This window comes from Copadichromis virginalis, linkage group LG3, assembly GCF_057382275.1.
Source record: "Copadichromis virginalis isolate Kocher_CV1m ecotype Utaka linkage group LG3, C_Virginalis_male_GT1.1, whole genome shotgun sequence".
Taxonomy (NCBI): Eukaryota; Metazoa; Chordata; class Actinopteri; order Cichliformes; family Cichlidae; genus Copadichromis; species Copadichromis virginalis.
The window spans coordinates 28860475-28884812 of record NC_140620.1 but is presented as its reverse complement, the minus strand read 5'-3'; the positions used below and the strand labels follow the sequence as shown (position 1 = coordinate 28884812).

The 24338-nt window shown below is 41.8% G+C and overlaps 2 protein-coding genes and 1 pseudogene across 2 annotated transcripts; 2 read left to right on the top strand and 1 right to left on the bottom strand.

Moving 5' to 3' along the window:
• Positions 1 to 4120: 4120 nt before the first annotated feature.
• On the top strand, positions 4121 to 15502 carry LOC146713970 (acyltransferase PGAP2-like). Its single transcript, XM_085450602.1, has 2 exons — positions 4121 to 4705; positions 14975 to 15502. Exons 1-2 carry the CDS (start codon positions 4160 to 4162, stop codon positions 15206 to 15208), a joined length of 780 nt encoding a protein of 259 aa, XP_085306728.1. The 5' UTR covers positions 4121 to 4159; the 3' UTR covers positions 15209 to 15502.
• Positions 15503 to 15856: 354 nt separating this feature from the next.
• Positions 15857 to 16929, top strand: LOC146713969 (phosphopantothenoylcysteine decarboxylase pseudogene; annotated as a pseudogene).
• A 635-nt stretch (positions 16930 to 17564) lies between these two features.
• Positions 17565 to 22888, bottom strand: LOC146713968 (uncharacterized). The gene has a single exon (XM_085450530.1). It carries the CDS (start codon positions 19466 to 19468, stop codon positions 17906 to 17908), a length of 1563 nt encoding a protein of 520 aa, XP_085306656.1. The 5' UTR covers positions 19469 to 22888; the 3' UTR covers positions 17565 to 17905.
• Positions 22889 to 24338: the final 1450 nt, after the last annotated feature.

The window sequence follows — 24338 nt, the reverse complement described above, 5'->3', positions numbered from 1 at the left end:
TTTTCGTATTATCTTGGAGAATATTTAAACCATAATGTTCCCATTGACTTGATAAGTCACCGAACATAAGTCTGTGGTATGGAACGCCCGCTCTGGCCCTGCCTCTTTTCTTTTGCCACAATTGCTCCTTCCCTCGAACCCACGGGGCACCCCGAGAAATTGCGCTTTGAGTAATTTTTATAAAAGGAATTCGCAAAACAATCTCTAAGTCTCGGGCTCCCAAACCCCCGTGTTTCCTACTCTTGTACATAAATTTTCTCTTAGTCACTTCTCGATTGGATCCCCAGATAAATTTAATGCACATCTTAGTTATTTTCATTACAGTTGTTCTCGGAGGAGGAAAAATTGCGGCAAGGAAAAGAAGTTTCGAAATTATGTGTGTTTTTACAATATTAATACGCGTTTTATAATTTGTATCTTTATTTTCCCATTTCATAATTTCCATTTTAATTTCATTTTCTTTCTTATTCCAATTTAGTAAACTAGAGTCAGTATTATCAATCCATATACCCAAAATTTTAATCTCCCTACAAAGAGAGATCATCATTTTAGGTTGTCTGGTCTGATGTCCAAGCCACACCCCTTCAGTTTTTTCTTGGTTCAGCTTGGCACCTGATGCCTGTTCGTAGTGTTGTAATATCTCCATAACTGAAGACAGTTCGTTTTGATTTCTAATTATCACCGACACATCATCTGCATATGCCAAAGCTGCGATTTTATGGGATTTGTCAAGGACGTATCCCTTAATCCGTTTATCATCATTTATCCTTTTCAATAAGGGATTAATTGCAAGGACATATAACGCAGCACTCAAAGGACATCCTTGTTTAACCCCACACTCAGCACTAAAAGGGGATGAGAGCTTTCCATTTACCTTAACTTGCACTAGGGACTTTTTATAACTCAATTGAATAATGGAAATAAATTGGTCCGGGAAATTATAAGCTTTCATTACTTTCCATAAATAAGAGTGGGAAACAGAATCAAAAGCTCTCCTTTGATCTAATCCTAAAATGCAGAGTTCTGAATCCTTTCCATTATAAATAATTTCTCTTAACATACTTAAGTTATCCCACATCAGTCGTCCCTTAATTGCGCATGTTTGTTCTTTTTCAATGATAATATCTAATACATCCTCTAGTCTGGACATAATTATTTTAGAAAAAATTTTATAATCTACATTCATTATTGTCAGTTGCCTATAATTGTTAATGTCTTCTCTATCACCTTTCTTATATAATAAACACATAACTCCTTCATAAAACGATTTACCCATTGTTTCTCTTTCTATTCCTTCATTAAAATACTGAGTTAACAATTCAGACAGTTCTTTACTCACAGTTTTGTAAAATTCAGAGGGGAGTCCATCCAGACCAGGTGTTTTATCGGTACTAAGTTGGTTAATTACTGACTCCACTTCCTCTCTTTTAATTTTTCCAATCAAAGTTTCATAAATGACAGGATCTAATGGTTCAACCTCACTCAAAAAATTGTTAATAGCGTCGCTGTTTGTAGCTATGGGTGAAAACATCTCCGAACAATAGTCTCTAATTACTTGTCTTTTTCCCTCTTCTTTAAAAACTGACTTTCCATGTTTATCCTTAATTGAGACAATAAAATCATTTCGACTTTTCTTTTGATTATTAAGAATCATATAATCGCTGTTCCCGTGAAAGTCAGTACGTCGCAACATATTAAATAAAACTTCTCTATTGACTCGATCATTGTCCTCTTTAAGAGACATCATTTGATTTTCCTCCTCCTCTTCCTTCTCCTTCTTATTTCTTAAATATATATATCTACTCACATCTTCATTATATTTTACATTCTTTGCATGATTTATTTCTCTCGCTTTAAATTTAAAAAATTGACACATACGTCGTTTAAGAAGCTCCCAAAGTTCCGAGAAAGAAGTAGTAAAAATCTTAAGATCTAATATTTTCTTAATTTCAGATTTAAGTAAGTAAGAAGTAACTCGTTTGCTAACAAGGATGTATTCAATTTCCAATAGTTCAAAAATTCATGGGGGCAACACGATACTGTTGCCATAACCACCGTATGATCAGAAAAGTCTGTTAAAAGAGTGTCATATTTCAGACCTTGAACATTATGTGATATGTAGAATCTATCAATCCTTGTTTTAGTTAATGAATCGAATCTAGTGTAATGGACGGTATGTGGATGCAAGTGCCTGTATAAATCATGAAGTGCTGCTTCCTTACAAACCTTAACCAACAATTTGCTTTCTTGCAGTTCTCTAAATTCAACCTTGGATATTCTGTCAGTAGCTTCAGTAACAATGTTAAAATCTCCACACAAAATTATATTAAAACCAATCTCTAATAAATACTTCAGTTTTTTCAGTAATTGTATCTTTTTCGTTCGTTCGGGTGCATTATAAACATTAATAATACGCAACCTTTGCCCGTAATAACAGCAATCAACAAGGAGGAGTCGTCCCGGTATTATGTCTCTTCTTTTGATTATATTCACCGCATCTTTTTTAAAGAAAATACCCACTCCGTCAGAGCTGTCTTCCCCTATCGATATTATTGAATGGGCAGTGTTCCACATTTTATTTAATTCACATACATCTTCATCACAGTCGGTCATAGGACATTTCATGGTGGTAACAAAGCAACTCCATTGTACCACCGCCCTCACAGGGAGGCGCCCGAGCGAGATGAGCCATACCACGTCTCTCATGCTTTCGGGTAATAGTTTGTCTTGTATATTTTTAACTATTAATAGATTTTCATCTTGATTTGCATACTTATATTGAATTAAACCGTTATTTTTGGTTTCATTAATTTTTTTATAGATATTTTTCGTATTATCTTGGAGAATATTTAAACCATAATGTTCCCATTGACTTGATAAGTCACCAAACATAAGTCTGTGGTATGGAACACCCGCTCTGGCCCTGCCTCTTTTCTTTTGCCACAGTTGCTCTTTCCCTCGAACCCACGGGGCACCCCGAGAACTTGCGCTTTGAGTAATTTTTATAAAAGGAATTCGCAAAACAAGCTCAAAGGCTACGTTCACACTGCAGGCAAAAGCGCATCAAATCCGATTTTTTTGACCCTATGTGACCCATATCCGATCATGGTGTGACAGTGTGAACGGCACAAATCCGATATTTTCAAATCCGATCTGGGTCACTTTTGTATGTGGTACTGAATCCGATACATATCCGATGTTTTAGAAAGCGACTGCTGTGTGAATGGTCATGTCGCATTAAATCCGCCTTTTACGTCACTGACACAAGACAGACGCCAATTATCAGCGCCCGAGAAGACATCGCGAACGCTTCCTGGCCATCCCGTGTAGATGTCAGTGAAACTGTTGGGAAGACAACGTTGGAGAAACGTGAACATTTTATTTGTACTGTATAATCTGCAGATTCTGACAAATCTGCAACTATCCTTTGAAGCACCGCTCCTCTAAAACAGCTATAAGGATCATTATTAGGTTATTTACATTATTATGTGAATAACAAAATAACTTAAAGCAAAAATTGGGAAACGTAAAGTCCGAAGTCTCTATATTAAGGGCCATCAGTCAAACAATACTGTTTGCTCTGGGTCTAAACAGAGCGCGTTGTGTGTGACGTCTTCTTTTGTGCATGCGGGCCGCTTTGAGTGTTCACACTAGAGCGCGTTTGCTGTCGCATTTTATTTGTAGTGTGAACAAGCAGACAAAAAAATCGGATTTGAACAAAAAATCGGAATTGAGCATTAAGACCTGCAGTGTGAACGTAGCCTAAGTCTGGGGCTCCCAAACCCCCGTGCTTCCTACTCTTGTATGCGTCCACTCATTTTCCCGAAGCCTTGTAGAAACACTACTTGGTTCGTGCCATTCTTCCTCACGTTCCTTTCCCTGTGATAAGAGCATAAAATGTAGCGAACAGAGGAGACTCGCTGCTCTTAAAGTGTGTGACTGGCTGTGACGCGGTGCCGCTCCGGCTCGTGATTGGTGACGGGCTCCACGTGGAGCATCGCCCCGCCTCGGTGTGTGCTGCTCATTGGATAAAAGTGCATTGATGTTGCGCGCTGCCGCAAGCCTCTCTGCGATTGGTGCGTGACGAATCCGCCCGCGATCTGCGGAAATATAAGCGAGGCTTTGAGTTGATCGGAGCTAGCCTCGGGAGCCGTGAAGGATGCTTCAGGGGCCGTACAGCAACCTGGATCGGGACCGGCTCCTCATCCGGCTGCCTTTCAAAAGCTTCTCCGTGGGGACGTTTCTGCTGCCGGTGACCGGCTTCATCGCCTGTATCTTCATCTCCCTCTGGTACCACTATGAGGAAGCGACGTACACGCACTGTAAGGTGTCCAACTACCTCCCGTCCATCAGCTCCGCCATCAGCGGTGCGCCCGAGCGCTACATCTGGAGCGGCTGCATCGGGCTCCACTCGGCGCCGCGGTACCTGGTGGCCTTTGCCTACTTCAGCTTCTACCGCAGCCGCTTCGCCGACAGGCTGCCGGAGCTGCTGCTGAGCGGGCTGGCGCTCCTCTGCAGCCTCGCCGAGAACACCGGCCTGGTGATACTCACGTACGTGTCGTCCACGGAAACCTACAGTGTTCATAAGTACGGGTTCATCACGTTCATAGGGAGCTCGCTGGTGCACATGCTCATTACGTGCTGGCTGTGGTACGTCATCAAGAGACACTACATGAGCTCAGAGGAAATGACATTGAAGGAAACGGTTTCCAGGGCCTAATCCGTGGATCGACTTCCTTCGAGGCGTGGACGTCTATCAGCAGAGAATGTACCTTCACCTATCAGCAGAGAATGTCCCTTAGTCTGTAACACAGTCAAATATATTCTCAAGTAATATTCAAGCATGCCATTCAGCGTGTTAGTACGAGCTCGGGAGCAGCTTGGGAGAACAAGAAAACAGAGACTGCTTCAGGTTGTCTTCCCAAATTGACTCAACTTTATTCACAAGTACAACAGTTTATATAGAGGGTAAAATTCATGAGACAGCAGATTATCAGTTTAAACCAGTACAGACCAAGATAAGGCAGTGTCTTCCTGCCCATGGGTGAAGAAGCATCCTTTGTGTAGTGTATCAGTTCAGCTACAATTGTGATTATCTCAGCGACATATTTTCAAGGCACAAAACGAAGAGTTCTTACATTAGTGAAATCTGAAACAAACCATTTGGCCTCAACAGGCGTCTCCTAAAAGATTAAGAAACTAATGTAGCTGAGGGAGTGATCTCTGTGGTATTTCAACCTTGTACCAGCCTGTGATTCTCACACATCAATTCTTGGGTCAAAGAGAAAAATAACTAAAACAAAGGGGCCTTATTGAATGACAGAGTTTTCCTGCATAATGTCACTATAAAACAATATCCAGTAAATGCTACCATGGTACTAAAATACCTAACAGTTCCCCTCTTTTATTATTTTTAAAAATAATAACTCAAATAGAAAGGAAAAATCACAAATGTAATAACATAATATAAAAAGCAAATCATAAAATGTAATAGTTCACAACCTAATGTTCAATATACACATCAGGAACATCATTGGTAACATCTGGCACATCCTCAGGATCAATTTGTGCTAATTGCAAATACATTGAAGTAGCTGTACTGGTAGCTATATGGGTTATCATTGAGAATGTGGCTTGCAGAAATGTGAACAGGGTTGCACTTTACAATACGAAATAGTAAATAAAAATCCTAAGGTTAATGCAGTAGATATGATTAATAACCTAAATATATAAAAAAGACAGTTCTTTAGTCGTCTCCTGGCCTGGTCCCAGGTTCGTGTGATGACAATGGGCATTTCATTTTCTCCATTATCAGGATGAAACGAGTCTATCTTTATCAGGTTAGACATTGTGTGGTACTCTAGGCTTTCTGTTCCTGCTGGATGTTCGAGTACCTTGTTGTTGTTCAGGTGGGGGATCAAAGGGCTTTCTGAGTCTTGGCTCTTTCCGGCGTTGTGTGTTAATCAGTGATTGTGTGTGTGTAGGTGTATTGGATCCGGGCGCTGGCTCGCCTGAGTCGTCATCTATAGGTGTATTGAATCCGGGCGCTGGCTCGCCGGAGACGTCATCTACTTGATCCGACGCCTTAGGTGGTTTGGTGGGGCTGGTCTTAACCCTGCTGGCATGAATCCACTGAGGTTGTCTGTCTGTGAGGATGCTGGTTCTTCGTCACTGCCAGTACAGTCTGGGGCTGGAACACGCGCGGCCTTCCAGAGAGTCCTTGGTTTTAGTGGCTTCTCCAACATGCATCTCCTTGTCTCCACTGGTGGAACTGTGGAGGGGAAAGGCTGAGAGAGACAAACTTTCTGATAGTTATTATTCAGTTTTTCTACCAGGTTGTGAACATCAGTGGACAATGCAATATACATCACCTTCTACTAGCGGTGCCCCTCTGGAAGCTGACCATGGTGTTGGAAATAGTCTTATTTCAAATGGAGATAATTTGGTTACTGCAGATTGAGTCCTTCTAATCTCACACAGGACTTAAGTAAGTAATTTGACCCAGGTCATTAAAGTTTTAGCACACTTTTGAATTACTTCTAATGTGAATGAAGATCCTCTATCACTGTTAATCTGGTGAGGTATTCCGAATCTGGGTATTATTTCATTGCTCAACTTTTGACAGACTACTTCTGCAGTTTCTTTTGAGGTTGGATAAGCTTCTACTCATTTACTAAATTGATCCACTATTACCAGTAAGTACTTGATGCTTCCTTGCGCTGGCATGTGTGTAAAATCAATTTGTAATGTATGAAATGGAAAATCTGGTTGTGGTAAATGCTGATGTTTTGCTTTTGATTTTCCTACATTAGTTCGTGCACATGTTAGACAGGTTGCTAATATGCTTTTACTGCATGTGATGTTTTCTCAATTACAAATCTTGATTTTATTGCCCCTATTACCCCTCTTTGTCCGACATGACTCACACAGTGAAAATGTCGGGCAAGGACTGGCATCAGGGAATATGGGAGGGCAATCAAACCCTTAAGATTTTGTATAAGCCATCTCTGTCATCTAAGGTACAGTCATTATTCTCCCAACAGGTGTAATCACATGCAGAGGCTTGCTCTTGTATAAATTTTAAATCAACATTTGTGTCTAAATAGTCTGGGAGTGTAACAAGTGGCAGCTGTAGGGGCACAGATAATACTTCCTGCGGAGGTGGGAGCTGTGATGCAGCTGCAGCCTTGGCTGTCACGTCTGCTAAAGCATTACCTGGTGCTTCGTCTGTGTCAGCTGTACTGTGTCCTTTCGTTTTTACAACTGCAACGGCCGATGGCAGCTGTATAGCCTGCAAAGGTCTTTGAACAAAATCAGAATTTAGCAATTTATTTTCCATCAGCAGATCTAAATCCTCTCTGTCTCCACAATGTGCCAAAGTCATGCACAACGCCAAATGCATAGCGGCTGTCTGTGTAAATCGTCACATGCTTATCCACATGGAGCTCACAGGCGCGTATTAAAGCCATGAGCTCTGCTTTTTGTGCTGAGTGAAATGGTAATGAGTGAGCCTCTAGTATGATGTCAGGCACTGTTACCACTGAATAGCCACAAAGAAATGAGTTGTCACTCGGCCTTGAACAGGACCCGTCCACATAAACCGTGGCTGAGTCTGGGATTGGTGTTTGCTCTAAATCTGGACGTGGTGCTGTGGATTCCTGTATACGTGTCATGCAGTCATGAACATCAAGCCTGTCTGAGCCATCCTGTCGGTCAGAAGAACACAGTATAGGATCAATAAATGTGCTGGCGAATTGGGTGTGCTGCTTGCTTTTATAGTGAGATTTGCTGTTGAAGTCAGTGTAGCTTCATAACCTGAGCGACGTTGTGCGGTCATGTGTTGTGTAGTTATGTTTGCTAGAATGGTCGTGACCTGGTGATTGGTGTGTAGAATAGTGTCATGTGAGAGTGTGAGCTTCTCGCAGTCCCTTATCATGATAGAGCAAGCTGCTACTGCCCTCAGGCAGGCCGGCATTCCCTGAACAATTCAGGCAGCACCTTTGAGTGGCGGAGGTCAGCACTCCCTTTAATGCATTGAAAGAGGCAGTCATTTCTGTGGATCACAGTATTCGAGGAGGCTTCTCTTTTTTACAACAGTCACGCAGAATGTGGTCATGAAAAGAACAGTCTGGTATCCACTGTCTGCAATAGTTCACCATGCCTAAGAAGGACGACATTTCCTTCTGTGTAGTGGGACGAGGGACGGAGGTCACAGCTTTGACCCTGTCTGCAGTCATGGAACGTTTTCCGTGAGACAGTGTGAATCCCAAATATTGAACAGAAGTCTGACAGTACTGCATTTTCTTTGCAGATGCTTTGTGGCCAGTCTTTTTGAGGTGCTGGAGAAGCATGTGTGTAGCAGTTTGACATAGTTTTTCACTTTCAGCACAGAGGAGGAGGTCATCCACATGTGGATCAGGGTGCAGCCCTGGAGGAGTGAAGCACCATTGAGAAAGCAGCAGAGCTGTCTATCATGCCTTGGGGCAAACGAGTCCAAGTGTACTGCTTATTTCTATGTGTGATGCAATGCATGTCAATATGCTGTGAACATCTGAAACGAGAGGTGGCAGAGGAATGTTGACTGCATTAATTTGCCTTAAGTCTTGTATGAAACGCCATACGCCAGGTTTGTTAGGCTTTGGCACAGGATTGACAGGAGTGTGGGCTTTATTGCTCCTGTAGTCAATAAATCTCCTATCATGACATCTAGGGCTGCGGCTTTTTCGGCAGAAATGGGATGTTGCTTGACATATACTGGCTTGTTGTGTTTTAATAGGTGTACGTGATAAAGTGTACAGTCAATAAATCCTATATCATTCTCACTTCTTGACCACAATGTCATATTCTAGTATTCAGCTGGCAACATAAGTGCAGAAATAGTACAGTGGATAGGATAGGTTAGATCTATGTGACGACATGGTGTAGTTATATCATAACCTATGTCTGAGTTATGTGACAAAATCACTGTTTGACCTTCACTTGTGTGAGCAGTTATCATGTTGTTGAACAGTGTGAGAGAAACAAAAGTGTGGCTCCCAGTCATGGGATTACCTGGTAGTGGCGTCTGTACACGTTTTTTTTTGGCACAGTGTGTGACATAGAGTACCGGACAAAAAGGATGTTGAGTTCATTCTCTGCTGAGGGTCCAGCTGACACAGAGGATGTTCCTTCTCCATCATGTCGGTACATAGGGCAGAGAAAACATAAGCTGTTATCAGTGTCAGCAAACATTTCACCCTTTATGTTAAATTAAATACACAAATTCATTTTTGCTCTGGGTGTCTGCGGCTGCTGGAAAACTGAGCTAAATTTGCACCTCTAGCTTGTCCAACAGTGCATAAAGCGTTTTATGAATACTAGGATAGATTCATCAGGCTTCTGTTTACACATAGTTACTGCATTTAAGTCAATTTTGTCTCTGGACATTGTTAGCAGGAATTTCTTTAGATTCTTAAAGAAATTGGTGATTTTGTCATTATTTACCCACAAAAACTCTGCAGTTGTGGATGCTTTATCATGCTTTGGGTCTAATTCACCTATCTCTCTTATGAGTTGTGACTCGGTTACTCCAGGAATGCATTGACACAATATGTACCTGTAATCCGGACGACCCAAATGGTGATATCTGGTACTTCTCTGTAGTGCAGAGACAAAGGCTGTAGGATTTTTAAGAGGATCGGGAAGCTCTTTAATAGTTGTCACTAATTCTGAGATTTTAGGGGGCTGAATACAACACTGATCTCCTATTATCATAAAGGCAAGGCTGGACTGGGACAAAAAATCGGCCCGGGCATTTTGACTAGAGACCGGCCCACCAGGATAAAGATTGAAAATGTGACGTCATTCAGGGATAAAACCGCAAAGGATTCTGGGAACTTGTGGCAAGAGGTACTAGCGCACGCAGGCTTTCAATTGAACTCAGTTACACAGCGATAAAAAGAAACCCAAAAAATGGCAAGAAGCTGTTGTATTATTAACTTCAATAGCCGGTCGCATGACAGCCACGGGAAGCCGATGGGTAAAGAGATCGTTTTTTTTTTTTTATCGGATTACGTCGTTGAAGAGAAATTTTTTAAGCCATGTTTCCGAAGTAAGAGCCGACGGATGGTCTGGATATACCAAATATAACGTCTCAGAACACTCCAGCTCACGTTAGTCTGCTCCAAGCATTCCCACAAAGGTCAGAGTTTTTTAGTAGTTAATACGTCATTTTTCTTAACATAATTGGTGATATAGGTTACAAGCAAGTCTGGCGCTGAACAGAAATTGTCGCGCTATGCTCCTTTATTTATTGTGCATAAATAGTAAATTGTCCTGACACAATATTGTGTTTCGCTTCTGTTATTACCATGGTACATTGACAAAAACATATACTTTTATTCACAGGATAAAACAGTTGTTTTGTATCACTTATTGTCCATTGCGATTACAACATACAATATTATTGTCACTGCTACATTTCTGTAATGCTACTGTAACCGGTTTCTGCTTCATCCCGCTGCAACAGTTCGGCCCAAACAGACTCCTCGACTCTGCGTTGTGTAGTGTTTTTTAAAAGACAAGGAGTCTCTGATCGATCGTTGCCACTTTATTTCCTGAATGGAAACAACGGTGTATTATCAGTGCACAGGCTCGCCACACACCACTCCGCACAGCACACTACGGCAGAACATCTCATTAGCATTCCGCTTTAGCATACAGTTTCACACATTACAGTTTTTTACAGACGCTAGGACACATTTCTCAATACTTAGGTCACTTTTGCAAAACTCTTCACACAATTCTCCTAACTGACCCTCAGCTTGGCAAAGCAGTTCATTCCACATTCAAAATGCACTACAACTACCAAAACACTTCATTCAGGTCTCAAATAAAAACATTCCTCCAGAACACTAGCAAAGGTTGACAGCCGACAAACACACTTTGTCACCCACAAAACAATGACCTAAAAAACACTAACAACATGTAGCATTACACAGTGTTTTCCTGTGTAAAACAAGGACACATCTCTGTTTATAATTTCAATATATGTTACTGGAATGAATCAGACATCATGTATTTATGTTTATGTATTTTTATTTTTTTGCACTAAGTAATCCCAAAATACAAGAATTCGTATACACACCATCCACTGATACACATACAATAGTAATGCTAATCTACTCGGTCTTCTCCATTTGGCCACAGGTTCTCATCCACATCACGTCTTATGTCATCTAGGGCAACACACCTAGGAAAGAATCTTCTGGCATGCCAGAATTGAAGGAGTTGAAAAATTGAAGGAGTAACAACTGTGTAGATGTTCATCCACAATGAGAATCAGCTGTGGCTGGTTAAACTGCATTTTTAGATTTAAAATATGTTTCAGTAAAATATTGCCGTTGGATTTTGCTGTCTTTTCAAGTTTTGCATTGTGTTATTGTTTTGACCATGAGTTTAACAGTTTTGAAAACAGTATGTAAGCACATGCAAAATGTCCTGTCCGTACAAAGGTTTTTGGCAGTTGTTGTGTCTGAGTGAGAAGATGATTCATGTAATTTGAGAGATGTAGTCATTGAATGCATTTTGTGCCAAAACAATGATAACTGGTCCTCAGTTTAGCCCACATAGACTTCTGTTGTGCTCACTGTGTGAGGAGTTTTGCAAACGTGACCTAAGTATTGAGAAATGTGTCCTAGCGTCTGTAAAAAACTGTAATAAACAAATGAAAAGTACATAAAACTGGTGTTGGACATGTGTCCACTAAGCACCTATTACACTCGGTGCTCGTCAGCTAATCAAACATGTTTTATGTGTCTGTACTACTTAGCTATATTGTGTGCGGAAAAATACAACTCACCTCTCGTATGGCTACGGCAGACTGGCAGCGATTACTGCAGCCAGCCTCACCTAACCAGCCACACTGAGAGCGGGGGGGCGCTGTTTCCCCATTACACTGATATTTGTGGCAAGTGGAATAATACCACAAACACTGTTACACTACCAGAAATTATTTCCACCACTAATTAATTACCGTTGAGCTCAAAGGTCCTATTAATAAACTGTTAATGAATGTGTATTTATGAAGACGATTTGTGAGACTGGTAAACTTATGATACGTACAATAGTCTTTCGTCCTACACGGTGCATTTCAAGGTCCTGCACCCATCCGTCGGTAAACTGTACCTGGGCTTGTTGCAGTGACCTGAAGTTACTAAACTTCATGAGTGTATGCACTCACTCCAAGAACCGTGTAATTATAAATCTGAGCGTGGTGAAAGTGGGCAGCACACTGACGTCTTTTGTCCACTCTGTGTGCTCGTAAGGGTCTGACCCTTTCACTCCTTTGATTTTTTCCTCGTATCTTTTCTTTGTCTTTTCGTCGAGTCTGTCTTTGTACGGACCGGCATTGTTCTCCTTTTGTTTTGTACATTCCTTTTTTGTGCGGCAAAGAAAAAAAAAGAAGGTATTGGAACCGGAGAATGAACGTTTTGCGGTGCTGCAAATGCTTGCATTTGATGCGGTACTTGGATTGTTTTGCCACGAGTTCCCGGCATGCAATGCGCGAAAATCACGTGATTGCTAAACAAGGGGGAGGGTGCATCCAGCCTCCTCGGCTGTAATTGGTCCAGCCCAGAGTCGATCATGACCAATTGGCCAATCCAACACCTTTCATTATATATACCCTTCCTAAAAAATAAATAAATAAATAAATAAAAAAAAAATATCCATCGGCCCATAAAAACAAAAAATCGCCAGCGGCCCACCGGGCAAATGCCCGGTATGCCCGATGGCCAGTCCAGCTATGCATAAAGGGGTAAGTGTCATTGACGTCACTAGATTTTGGGTCTGTTTGTTTACTACCGCGAGTGTTGGCGTGAGGACCTTTGTCATTCCGGCTTTGTTTTTCCTTTTTTCCTTTTAGATAAGTCTTTATTAAAGTTCGGGTAACAGGTATTTCTTTAGCTACCTCTAAACCTCTAGCTACGATATCGTGGCGTTTCATGTGGGTGTCTATTGTGGACACTGCCTGCAGTTTCTTCATAGTCGTCTAAATTGTTTTTCATAAGTTCCTCACATTCTTCTTTCAAACGTTTTTCTCTTTTTTTATGTTCTGCTAATTCTTCCTTGCGGCGTATATATTGTTTTTCCTGATCCTGTTTAAAGAGATGGCTAAGATCCGTTGCATATGATTCAGGTTTTTTCGTCGCTTTCTTTTGAGCTGGTTGGATCAGAATGCTGACATTGTTTGCGTGCAGCTGCTACAGCGACTATTAATTCGGTCTCATCTTCGTAAGGCGGCGGGGCTGTAGGCTGAATGGCTGAGCATGCAAGACTAGCTTTTCCCGCAGTAGATTTATTTTCTTTGCTAGAGCCTGCACTAGTTTTATTTGATGTTAAAGCATCTACACCTGGTTCCGGTCCCTTTTTCCATAGTGGTAACATTTGATGTATCACGTCGCGGCATTCTGTCATATATTTTCTACAGGACTTTTTAAGCAGACTACTTTTCTTATCACAAACGATATTCAACATTTCTACTGACCTGTTTTCTGGCGATAATCGTTCGGGATAAGGCTCCGGAAATAAATTAGAATGCATTGAACTTCTTAAGTTGTAAACAAAGTCAGTCACATAAGCACTCCCGCATGTTCTGGATACGTGATCATGGACGTCTTCACCGATTCGCGGACGTAGGTTACACGTAACCGGAAATGGGAGTTATACTGAGCCGTTATTTGAGACTTTATTTTGTATTTTATTAATTTTTTGGTTTTACAGGTACTTTAGATTTTTTTATCGGACCTGTCTGTGGTCTTTGAATAATTCTGACCCATGTTCAGTGATTTCCAGAGGGGTTTACACGCTAGGAGGATTTAGGTTAGTATTTATTTTTGCTGTGGCACACCTGAGGTTACTTGATTTTTTGCTAGCAATTTTATCTTTTTAGTGAGCAACTTCTCACTTTTTAACGAGCAACTTCTCGTTTTATGACCCCAGGCAACTTCCTGTGTCCTTTCTGCTGGTGAGCAACTTCTTAGTTTATGACAGCAGGCAACTTCCTGTGTCCTTTCTGCTTTTATTTACAAAACAACAGGCAACTTCCTGTGTTTCTATGTGGGCCACTAAAGAAGGCTCCTCAGTGTATCCCACTTGTTACTATGTGGGCCACTGAAGAAGGCCTCGTCAGCGTATCCCGTTTCTATGTGGATCACTGAGAAAGGCATAACACAGTCTTATAAAATAAAAGACACGTGCCTACCTTCGTCAGGATCCCACTTCTGACACCAAAATTGAAGGAAACGGTTTCCAGGGCCTAATCCGTGGATCGACTTCCTTCGAGGCGTGGACGTCTATCAGCAGAGAATGTACCTTCACCTATCAGCAGAGAATGTCCCTTAGTCTGTAACACAGTCAAATATATTCTCAAGTAATATTCAAGCATGCCATTCAGCGTGTTAGTACGAGCTCGGGAGCAGCTTGGGAGAACAAGAAAACAGAGACTGCTTCAGGTTGTCTTCCCAAATTGACTCAACTTTATTCACAAGTACAACAGTTTATATAGAGGGTAAAATTCATGAGACAGCAGATTATCAGTTTAAACCAGTACAGACCAAGATAAGGCAGTGTCTTCCTGCCCATGGGTGAAGAAGCATCCTTTGTGTAGTGTATCAGTTCAGCTACAATTGTGATTATCTCAGCGACATATTTTCAAGGCACAAAACGAAGAGTTCTTACATTAGTGAAATCTGAAACAAACCATTTGGCCTCAACAGGCGTCTCCTAAAAGATTAAGAAACTAATGTAGCTGAGGGAGTGATCTCTGTGGTATTTCAACCTTGTACCAGCCTGTGATTCTCACACATCAATTCTTGGGTCAAAGAGAAAAATAACTAAAACAAAGGGGCCTTATTGAATGACAGAGTTTTCCTGCATAATGTCACTATAAAACAATATCCAGTAAATGCTACCATGGTACTAAAATACCTAACAGACATCATATCACTGGAAGCTGCGTCTCTTCCTGTTCAACATCAGCTGCTGTGTGATCGCCGCCTACTTCTTCAGACGCCACAACAAATACTGTGAAGCAGGAATCTACTCTCTGTTCGCCGCCTTCGAGTACCTGGTGGTCTTCTCCAACATGGCCTTCCACATGACGGCCTTCTGGGACTTCGGGAGCAAAGAGGTGACCGTGGCCACGCCGCCGGAGGACAAACGATACTGAGCAGGAGGGGGCGGGGCGTTAATGCCGTTTCTGAACTCAAGAGCAGAGAGAGGAGTCTGATGACATCATTCCAACGATACCCTGACCTTCGGAGCAGGACGGCGTGATGGAGACGTGGACCAGAGTTCTTCTTCTGTTGTTGTTTCTCTAGTGTGCCTGTGTCTTTGAATCATCAGAAATGATGCGTATTGATGATGTCCCACTTGTTTACAGAAACAGCTGATCAGGGTTTTAATGGTTTTATTTCCACACAGATAAAAACCATCAGAGACTAAATAAATGTGATGGTGATGATGATTTCATGGTGGTGTTCTTCATCCTCGTCGTCACCAGACGTTTAGTTTATTAAAAACAAGAAAAGCTTTTCCAAAGTGGCCGATGAATAAACGCTGAAGGAGAAAGTGTTGGAAATGTAAAGAAATACAAATGAACCTTTGAGTAAAGAACAAAATGTTTTGACAGAAATCAGAGGGGCTCAGATGGTCTGAGCATGTGAAGAGGACGGAGGCGGAGCTGCCGGCCTGCAGTGTTTGTATCTTAAACAATCCTGCAGCACGTTACTGAGAGCACACAGGAAATCGTTTTAGTTACACAGGACGTGAAACGTTGCGCGCCGGTTGGAGGCTCACAGACTTTAAAGATGAAAAAAAAAAAAGCAAGACTCTTTTTGCTCTTTTTGCTGACAGGCAGCAAGACGACCACATGTCAAGTTTAAAAACTGATTTGTTGAAAACTTCCGGGACATTTAATGTCCTTGTTGGAGTGACAGGGAGTGTTGCAGCCTTGAAACTGCCTCTTTTGGTCTCCCAGCTTCTTGAACTCTCTGGGGTGGATGTACGAGTAGTCACTACAGAGCATGCCAAGCACTTCTATAATTCTGCTGAGGTGTCAGTCAAAATCTACAGTGACGAGGATGAATGGGAGCTGTGGAAACAGAGATCTGACCCTGTGCTACACATTGAGCTAAGGCGTTGGGCAGATCTACTTGTCATTGCCCCTCTTGATGCCAACAGTCTTGGAAAGATTGCTAGTGGTATTTGTGATAATCTGCTGACGTGTGTGGTAAGAACCTGGGATACCAGTCGTCCTCTTCTCTTCTGCCCTGCAATGAACACAGCTATGTGGCTGCATCCTATTACAGCCCAGCAGGTATCCAGACTGAAAGAGTTTGGATATGTGGAAATCCCCTGCGTTGCCAAAAAGCTAGTGTGTGGAGATGAAGGTAAAGGTGCCATGGCAGAAGTATCGACAATTGTCAGTCTTGTCAAAGAGTATCTTCAGAAACCAGATGAGTCATCTTTGGAGGCATGAACGTCATATTGTACATCCAAGCAAAGGCCAAAGCAAAAGAAACACTATGCCTTGTTGTTGGATTTGTCAAACTGCCACGGTCCAACACACTCATGGTAAACACATTTACTTGCTTTCACCTGTTTTACTTCATAAATTCACTTCTTAGAATGTGTGGGTGTGTCCAGAACATCATGACTGAGATCTCTCTAAATCCTCTTTTGGTATTGTTAAACCTGTTGGGGCACAGCGGCTTTACATTTCAAAGACGTGCATTGACTTTTTCAACATTAATTCCCATCATATCACCTCTGGAGCCTGATCAGCCCAGAGGTTAAAAACAAAAAAGTTGGTAGTGTGAGACGTTAATTTTTAGCTGTCACCATCAGTTTTTTGAGGTACATTTTAAACAGTTTTGTGTTGTTTTTTTGTATATTTATTTTGTTTAGATAGTGTCGGGGGAAAACTCTGTAAAAGACCCAGGAGAAATAAAGACACAATGAGACAAAGTTACTTTCTTTATCAAACGTGTACACGGGTGAGCTGCTAAGAACAACTCACCCCATGCACAGTGGCTTGGTAATTTTTATAGGAAAGACAGTGAGAACAGGATAAGAAAATACAAAACAAATAAAATAAACAACTCCATATGTGGCACTAGTCTCGTCAGCAGAGAGCTGGGAGAAGGCTGTGAGAGATAAAACAATCTAAAACAATATGTCCCAGAAACAAGATGTCTTTGCTGGGAAAGTCTAAAAAGATCATTCTAAACTAATCTAACCATAGGCAAAGGGCAGACAAAAGGCATCTTTGTACATTTAAAAGAAGGTAAAGAAACATAGAATCATTTTTCCTGTAACATTCCCTCCTGTTTTAACTTATTTTAAATGTATACAACAATTGTCTATGAAGGTTATTTATGAAGTATCTTAGGCAATTTTTTAATTTCCAAAATCTTCAAAATGTCAGCATAGCAGAAATGGCAGTCATTTGGTCTAAAGAATAAAACAAAAGAAAATAATAAAAAGAAAAACATAGTAAATGAAAATCATAGTAAATGAAATAATAAACAAGAAAAAATAATAAAACTAAAACTACAAAAAATAAAAGGATGAAAACTAAAATGAAAACTTTGTATTTAAAAAAAATGATGAAAACCTAATATGTAAAATGAAAACTTCAAAAAATACAAGGATGAAAACCTTATATTTAAAATGATGCAAACCTTAAATTGAAAACTTTATATGTAAAATAATGAAAACTTCATATTTAAAATGAAAACTTTATGTTTAAAACTGAAGACTTCAAAAAAATAAAAGCATGAAAACTTGCATAACCTACTAATGTTTTAATCAGTGTATGATCACTTGACAAGTCATTTTTAATCACCACGTCATTTATTAGCAGCTAGTACAAGTTCTCCTCTAACAGAATTGCAACGGGATGTTGTTCTTCTTGAGGCATGGCAACATAAGCAGTCATTGTAGTTGTTATCATCTTTGAAATCATTACTCTTAGGCATGGCAACACACACAACACTAATATGAGCAGTGCTATCATGATGAGACCTAGAAGAAAAAATGGCTTTGCTACAGCAGCCAGCCATGAACCGCTGAACAGCCAGTCAAGCCAGCCTTGTGCTGTAGCTGCTCCAGGTGTGTGGTCAGTGACATATTTTTGCAGAGCGGTCAAATTCTGCAAAGCTTCATAAATGTCTCCTCCAGTTTCGTATCCATCAGGGATAAAAGTGCAACATGTTTCCCCGATCAGCTTGCAAACTCCTCCTTGTGATGCTGTTAGCAGGTCTAGTGTCAGTCTGTTCTGCAGCACCATCGTTCTGATGGCCTGCTGTTCTCCTGCTAAGGCAGTTCCCAGGGTCTTAGTCAAGTTGATGTGTCGTAGCAGAGCATATCGGTTGATTTCCACATGATCCCGCACCTCGGCAACTCCAATGCCGGGGATCAAGCTCTGTAAGAATTTCACTCCTCCTCCCCAGATGCGAAACTCTCCCGGCACTCCAGTGTCCACTGTAATGCCGAAAGAATTGGGGGAGGCGATGTCCACTTCACGTCTCTGCCGGCTGCTTGGATGATGTGCAACACTTTGCATGAAGAAAACGTGATCTGATAATTCCACCAGGGCGCACAGACCTCCCCAACCTTCAGGGAGTGACAGATAAGCCTTGTTGCCACATAGGAAGTACCAGTCAGCCAAAACTCTGGTTCCTCTGCTGCTGGGTGCCGTCCGTGCACATCCTGTCTGGTACTGAGTCTTTGTTTGTAGTGGCATTCGGTAGCTGTAGTCGGAGCGACAGTTTAGGCCCATCAGCGTCGTGTTACTGGCACAGGTGGCGTTGATTGAACAGGCCATACACTTCCTCTCGTTCCTTGGTGGGCAGAAAGTGTATATGTGCTTACATAGGTGAGTAGGCAGCTCCCCCACTGCCCGCGAGCCATTGTTCATCACACATACTGGCAGTTGTGATGCGTTCAGTTTGTTCAGTAGAATTACATCAGGCAGCGGGTCTGAGACTTGGGGCCAGGTCAGTAGGTATGTCTGTCCGGAACAGTTCACATTTGTGAGTGATGATGACCTCCAGGTTGCTTTTGCTGGGATGCTGTAGTTGGCTTTGGACCAAAGAGTACCGTAGCCTGGATGTGTTGCCAGGCCCAACAGACACCAACTGCGATCTTCAGGTATGCTGTACGGCCACAGGCCAGACGTCTGTGAGGATAGGGGCATATGGGTACATGCATAGCAGTCAGTTTTGTTATTCAAGTGAGCTGTAGTGTTCATAAACTGCCACCAGAAGTTAGTGGCGTAGCCATGGGGAAACTTGGTGTACTTTCCTTTGTCATACAGTGTCTGCCTTTTCTCCACATAGCGTGACTTGTTGTCCCTCACGGAAGCAAAGGTGAGGAGCCCGGCCATGGTCAGGGCCGCTGCAGTTGATAAGAGCCACCACCTCATGACGACGGAACACACCCTCCTGTCGCGAGTAGACCCCCCGGCCAGGAAAGCTGACCCCTCCACCGGGCGAGATCACAACAAGCGGGCAAGCCTGCCGTCAGCTGTGTTTAGATGGCTTCACTGACTCGCCTGCAGTGACTCTGATGGATCCAGGATGGTCGTTTCGCAATTTTGCAAGCGGTCGGTGTAGTGAGGAGGACTTGGTATGGCCCCTCCCACCTGGGTGTGCTCCAGTTTTTCCTTTGGAGCACCTTGATCAGAACCCAGTCACCGGGCTTTAGTCTGCAAGACACTGGAGAAACATCATCAGGTTGTTGATTATGTACAATGATCTCTTTGTTTTCTAACAGCTTAGACATCCATTCTGCTAATGTGTTTTCTCTGATTGCTTTGTCTATTGGTTGACTGGTAATAGGCAGTGGAAACGGCCTGCCATGAATGATTTCAAATGGAGTTAGTTTATGGGAGCCTTGTGTTAAGCGCATCCACATTTTCACTAAACCCAAACATTCAGGCCACGGCCTTCCTGTTTCTGCCATGCATTTCCTGAGCCTTTGTTTTATAGTGCCGTTAGTTCTCTCTACAAGGCCTGCGCTCTGAGGGTGATAAGCACAGTGGTGTTTTATGCTGAAACCGAGTGCTTCAGAGACCTTAGTGATGACATCATTTACAAAATGAGTGCCGTTGTCTGACCGTATCAAAGCTGGGATGCCATATGTGGGTATGAAGTGATTGCACAGGCACTTTGCTACTGAAATTGCATCTGCCTTTTTCACTGGATAGATTTCCGGCCACTTTGAGAACACGTCTATAACCACTAGGGCGTATTTTGACCCTTGACATTCGCTTAGTTCAATAAAATCCATATGAATTGTGTGAAAAGGATGAGGCGGAGTTGGAAAACGGCCTCTTTGTGGTCGCAGGTTACCCTGAGCATTATATTTTTGACACGTCATGCATGTTCTGACAAATTGTTTTGCTGAGGTTTCAAAATTTACAGTGTAGAATTTACAGTGTAGAAATGAGAGTATTGTGTAGAATTTACAGTGTAGAAATGAGAGTTGACAATACTGGTCAGTCCCCCCGTTGACAAATGCGTACAGCCATGAGTCACTAATGCCGCCATTTTGTGGAGGAATTTTGGCAACACTGGCTTGCCATAACACATCATTAAGTCGTTTGTCAGAACTGCACCGTGTTTTAGCCATTTTGCCTGCTCTGCTGTGCTTGCTGCTTTTTGTTCATTTTTCAACACATCCAGTGGAATCTGATGTGTGTTTACTGCCATCAATGTCATGTTTGCCTGTTGTGCCGCCTATTTTGCTGCTCTGTCAGCAAAATTGTTGCCTGTAGTAATGAAAGAGTCAGTAGGCGTTGTAAGAGGTTGGCATGCTGGTTTGCCAGTTGGTGTAATCATTCCTCTGGTTTTCCAGATTTTTTGCAAAATGATGCACAGCAGAGAAAACATACTGGCTGTCTATATAAATGGTTATTTGTTTATCTTTGTGTATTTCACATGCGCAACAATCTCGTGTGAAGTGACCTTCCTCTCCACGGTTCTAGCAGGCGTTGTCTCTATGTTATCTGCTGTTTCTGCGTGGCTGTCTGCGGCCTTGGTGTTTGTGACTTTGCTGGCCTCTCTGTTCCTGATAGCCACCTGCGAATTAGTGTTTTAGTCTGTTGTCAACAGTCAGCCTTATTTTTAAGTTACAGAATGCTTCTCCCTTTTTTTGTTTTTTGTTTTTTTTGTTTGGGAGAATAGATGCAACTCTACATTTTCACTTAAGGCAGTTTTAGATAATTTCTAGTTCTTCAAACAATTCATGGATCTCACACATTTCAAACTTTCAAGTTAGGGTTGTTTCCCATTTATACAAATATATATATTTAACTTTGCATTGCTCACAGCTCATAGCTCACAGCTCTAAACCTAGGCATTTTTCAATCATATGCCTAATCACTATGTGTCACTGTGATTCTCAAGTATGGTCACAAGTTCGTTTAAATTCGTTTCCAAAACCAACAAAATAATCAAACAAAAACAAAAAACATAAACGTGTCAGGACACAAAAGAAAAAGAAAAAAAGAAAAATGCTGCCACCCGAACAAGGCAGAAGTCTCCATATGTTGGCTTTTAATAGCATGCAGCTTGTAACATGGTAGACTAATGTGCCTGTGTTAATTCAGCTCCATATTATTGTGTGAAGTTGCACTGGGTTGGGAGTGGTTTTGTGGTTGTCACATTTTTGGTGAGCCAATGGCTGGAATGGGGTTGGACTAATTAGAGGCAGGTGTACTTGATTGCACTGATACACTGGTCTACATATAGCCCACACTACAAACACTGCTGTGTTGTTTTGTCTCTCTGTGCAGTCCAGGGCCTATTATATGCCACAGCCTAAAGGCAGCAGAGTTGCAGAGGCTTGAGTGACCACTGACTATATGCTTGCAGGGTGGTGGGTCTCCAAGGACAACTTCTAACCCTGTTAGAGGCAACATGTGGGGTGCAACTTGGCCGTGTGGCATAGCTGGCTCTGGCCTTGGGACTGTGTGTTTTTATACAATTCTTAAGTGGGACACTGGACTGTTTTATCTTTTATCTCTTGATATATTTTTTGTCAATAAATTATCTTTTAGAATTTTATTGACTGTCATCTTTTTGCCCACGACTGAGACGGTTGGTCAGACCTAGAGTCTTTCTTTGGGTGTGTTACAGCAGCTTCTGCTCTAAAAGAAACAAAAAAGAAAAAGAACATGTGGAACATGCTCATCAGCTTAGCAGTGTCTACATATTTAATTCAGCTTCTCAATCCTGTAGTTTTAGCTGTTGTCTACAGGGTTTTGCTTATTGGTTGTTATTATAGGTGTGCTCTATATCTCAGCAATGTGTCATTCTAGGATGATAGGTTTCAAGCTGGTCAAGTGCCTCTATGCACTTCATTAGTTTAGTTATTCTCTGTATTGTCTTCATCTCACATGTCATTACACTGAGTTTCAGCAAACCTTAAGCTTGATGCAGACTACTGCTTAACAATTATTCACCTCACATCATAACCGATTAAGGTGCCTCTTCATATTAATATTATGTCATTGTTAATATTATCCTCTTTGTCTTATATGACAGCAATAGCATATTATAATATTTTATCAGTGTGTACCACTATACTACTACTGAGCCAATTTGATAGTTAGGATCATCTTATTCAGCAAACAGATAATTTTGAATTCATCCAATCTGCGGTCACATTTGTTCTCTCTGTTGCATGGCGGACCAGGCAGTTCTATTATAATGTATTATTTATATTTTATTTTGTATCCATCAAGGGCTTCAGATGACCTGCAGAATCATCCTTTTCCCAGGGTGGAGACAGTTACCTTTTCACACACTGTCCTTGGCTGAACAATGACACAGCCTTAATATACCTTATTAAAATATTTTCGTGTGAATTATTTGCTTTATATTCATTTTATACATTGTGGGCATGGTCATCATGTCAACTGTGTTTCATTGTTAATATCACTTTACAGGTTGTTATCCTTGCTATTATTAATTTCAAGTACTCTAAAGATAATTTCTACTGTAACTTTCCCTTTGTTCATCTTTATTTCGTACTTTTTATATTTATATCTACTCAGTGGGGTCTGTTTTCAACCCTTTTAAACTACAAACTACTTTGATCTCTAGATTTCACTTAATAAGGGATTATTAAGTTCTTCCTGATATGGGTGTTGCTGCAGATGCGGCTGCAGGAGTGAGTGTTGGTTTACTAAAAGGATTGTGGGAACTGCACGGTGTCTCGTCTTCTGGTTTTACTAAACTGGCAGTTGAGTTCTGTTCTTCTGACTGTTTATATTTTGTTTTCTTAAATCTCTCAGTTTACAGACACTGTTTTTGTCCGGCGTCTGGACTTTTCTTTTCTCACCACTGCTCGTCAGCAGGGGTGAGTTTTAATTTCACTTGCTTGATTACCCATCTTATTTATGTATTTACTTATTTTTGTTTAAGTAATATATACACAATACAGCTGCTATCACCTTCGCTGGTATTAGAGACGAGAGTGGTTGCTCACACGCCCTTCTACTTTCGGACTATTTCCAAAAGCGGTGTGAACTTTACGAGACGGAACTCGACCGTTCTCTCAACTCACCAGCACGTCAGTGAATAACAGTAAAAGAAAAACACAGTAGGAGCAGCTCAGTCTCTTATTGGACCGTGAAAATTCAGCTTGCTCCATTAATTAAAACAATACACACACACACATTCACAGCTTCGACGCGCGCGACCGGAACCCTTATAATAAGGGGAGCTCCCAGAGCTACTTACTCCCTAGACCCAGTCTAGACCCAGCTGGGGGAGCTACCCAGAGCTCCAAAGCTACCAGTCGACGAGCTCCCAGAGCTACCAGTCGACGAGCTACGCTACCAGTCGACGAGCTTCCAAAGCTACCAGTCGACGAGCTACTTCCGCTATTTTAAATTCCCTGAATTCAAAATGCGCTTTTACGCAAGATTGTGTCAGTGTGTCTGTATCTACCTGGTCAGTGTCGCCGGGTCTGGTCCACCTCGATCGGGCCCCACCACCGTGGGTCGCTTTCTAAGAACGTTGGCCAAGACTCGAATTTAACGCTCTTGGTCTTTTATCACACACCTAGTATGTGAGCTGTCGACAGGCGAGCAACGTGGACTGGTCACGGAGATGGGACACGATGGAGGCGATCCGGCTCGAAGGACCAAGAAATGTCGGGGGAAAACTCTGTAAAAGACCCAGGAGAAATAAAGACACAATGAGACAAAGTTACTTTCTTTATCAAACGTGTACACGGGTGAGCTGCTAAGAACAACTCACCCCATGCACAGTGGCTTGGTAATT

Excerpts from the sequence above, each read along its gene's own strand:
- LOC146713970 (XM_085450602.1), top strand. The coding sequence starts at position 4,160 with ATGCTTCAGGGGCCGTACAGCAACCTGGATCGGGACCGGCTCCTCATC. Across the intron at positions 4,706-14,974 it reads AAATGACATTGAAGGAAACG|ACATCATATCACTGGAAGCT; the intron begins GTTTCCAGGGCC and ends AATACCTAACAG.
- LOC146713968 (XM_085450530.1), bottom strand. The coding sequence starts at position 19,468 with ATGAGGTGGTGGCTCTTATCAACTGCAGCGGCCCTGACCATGGCCGGG.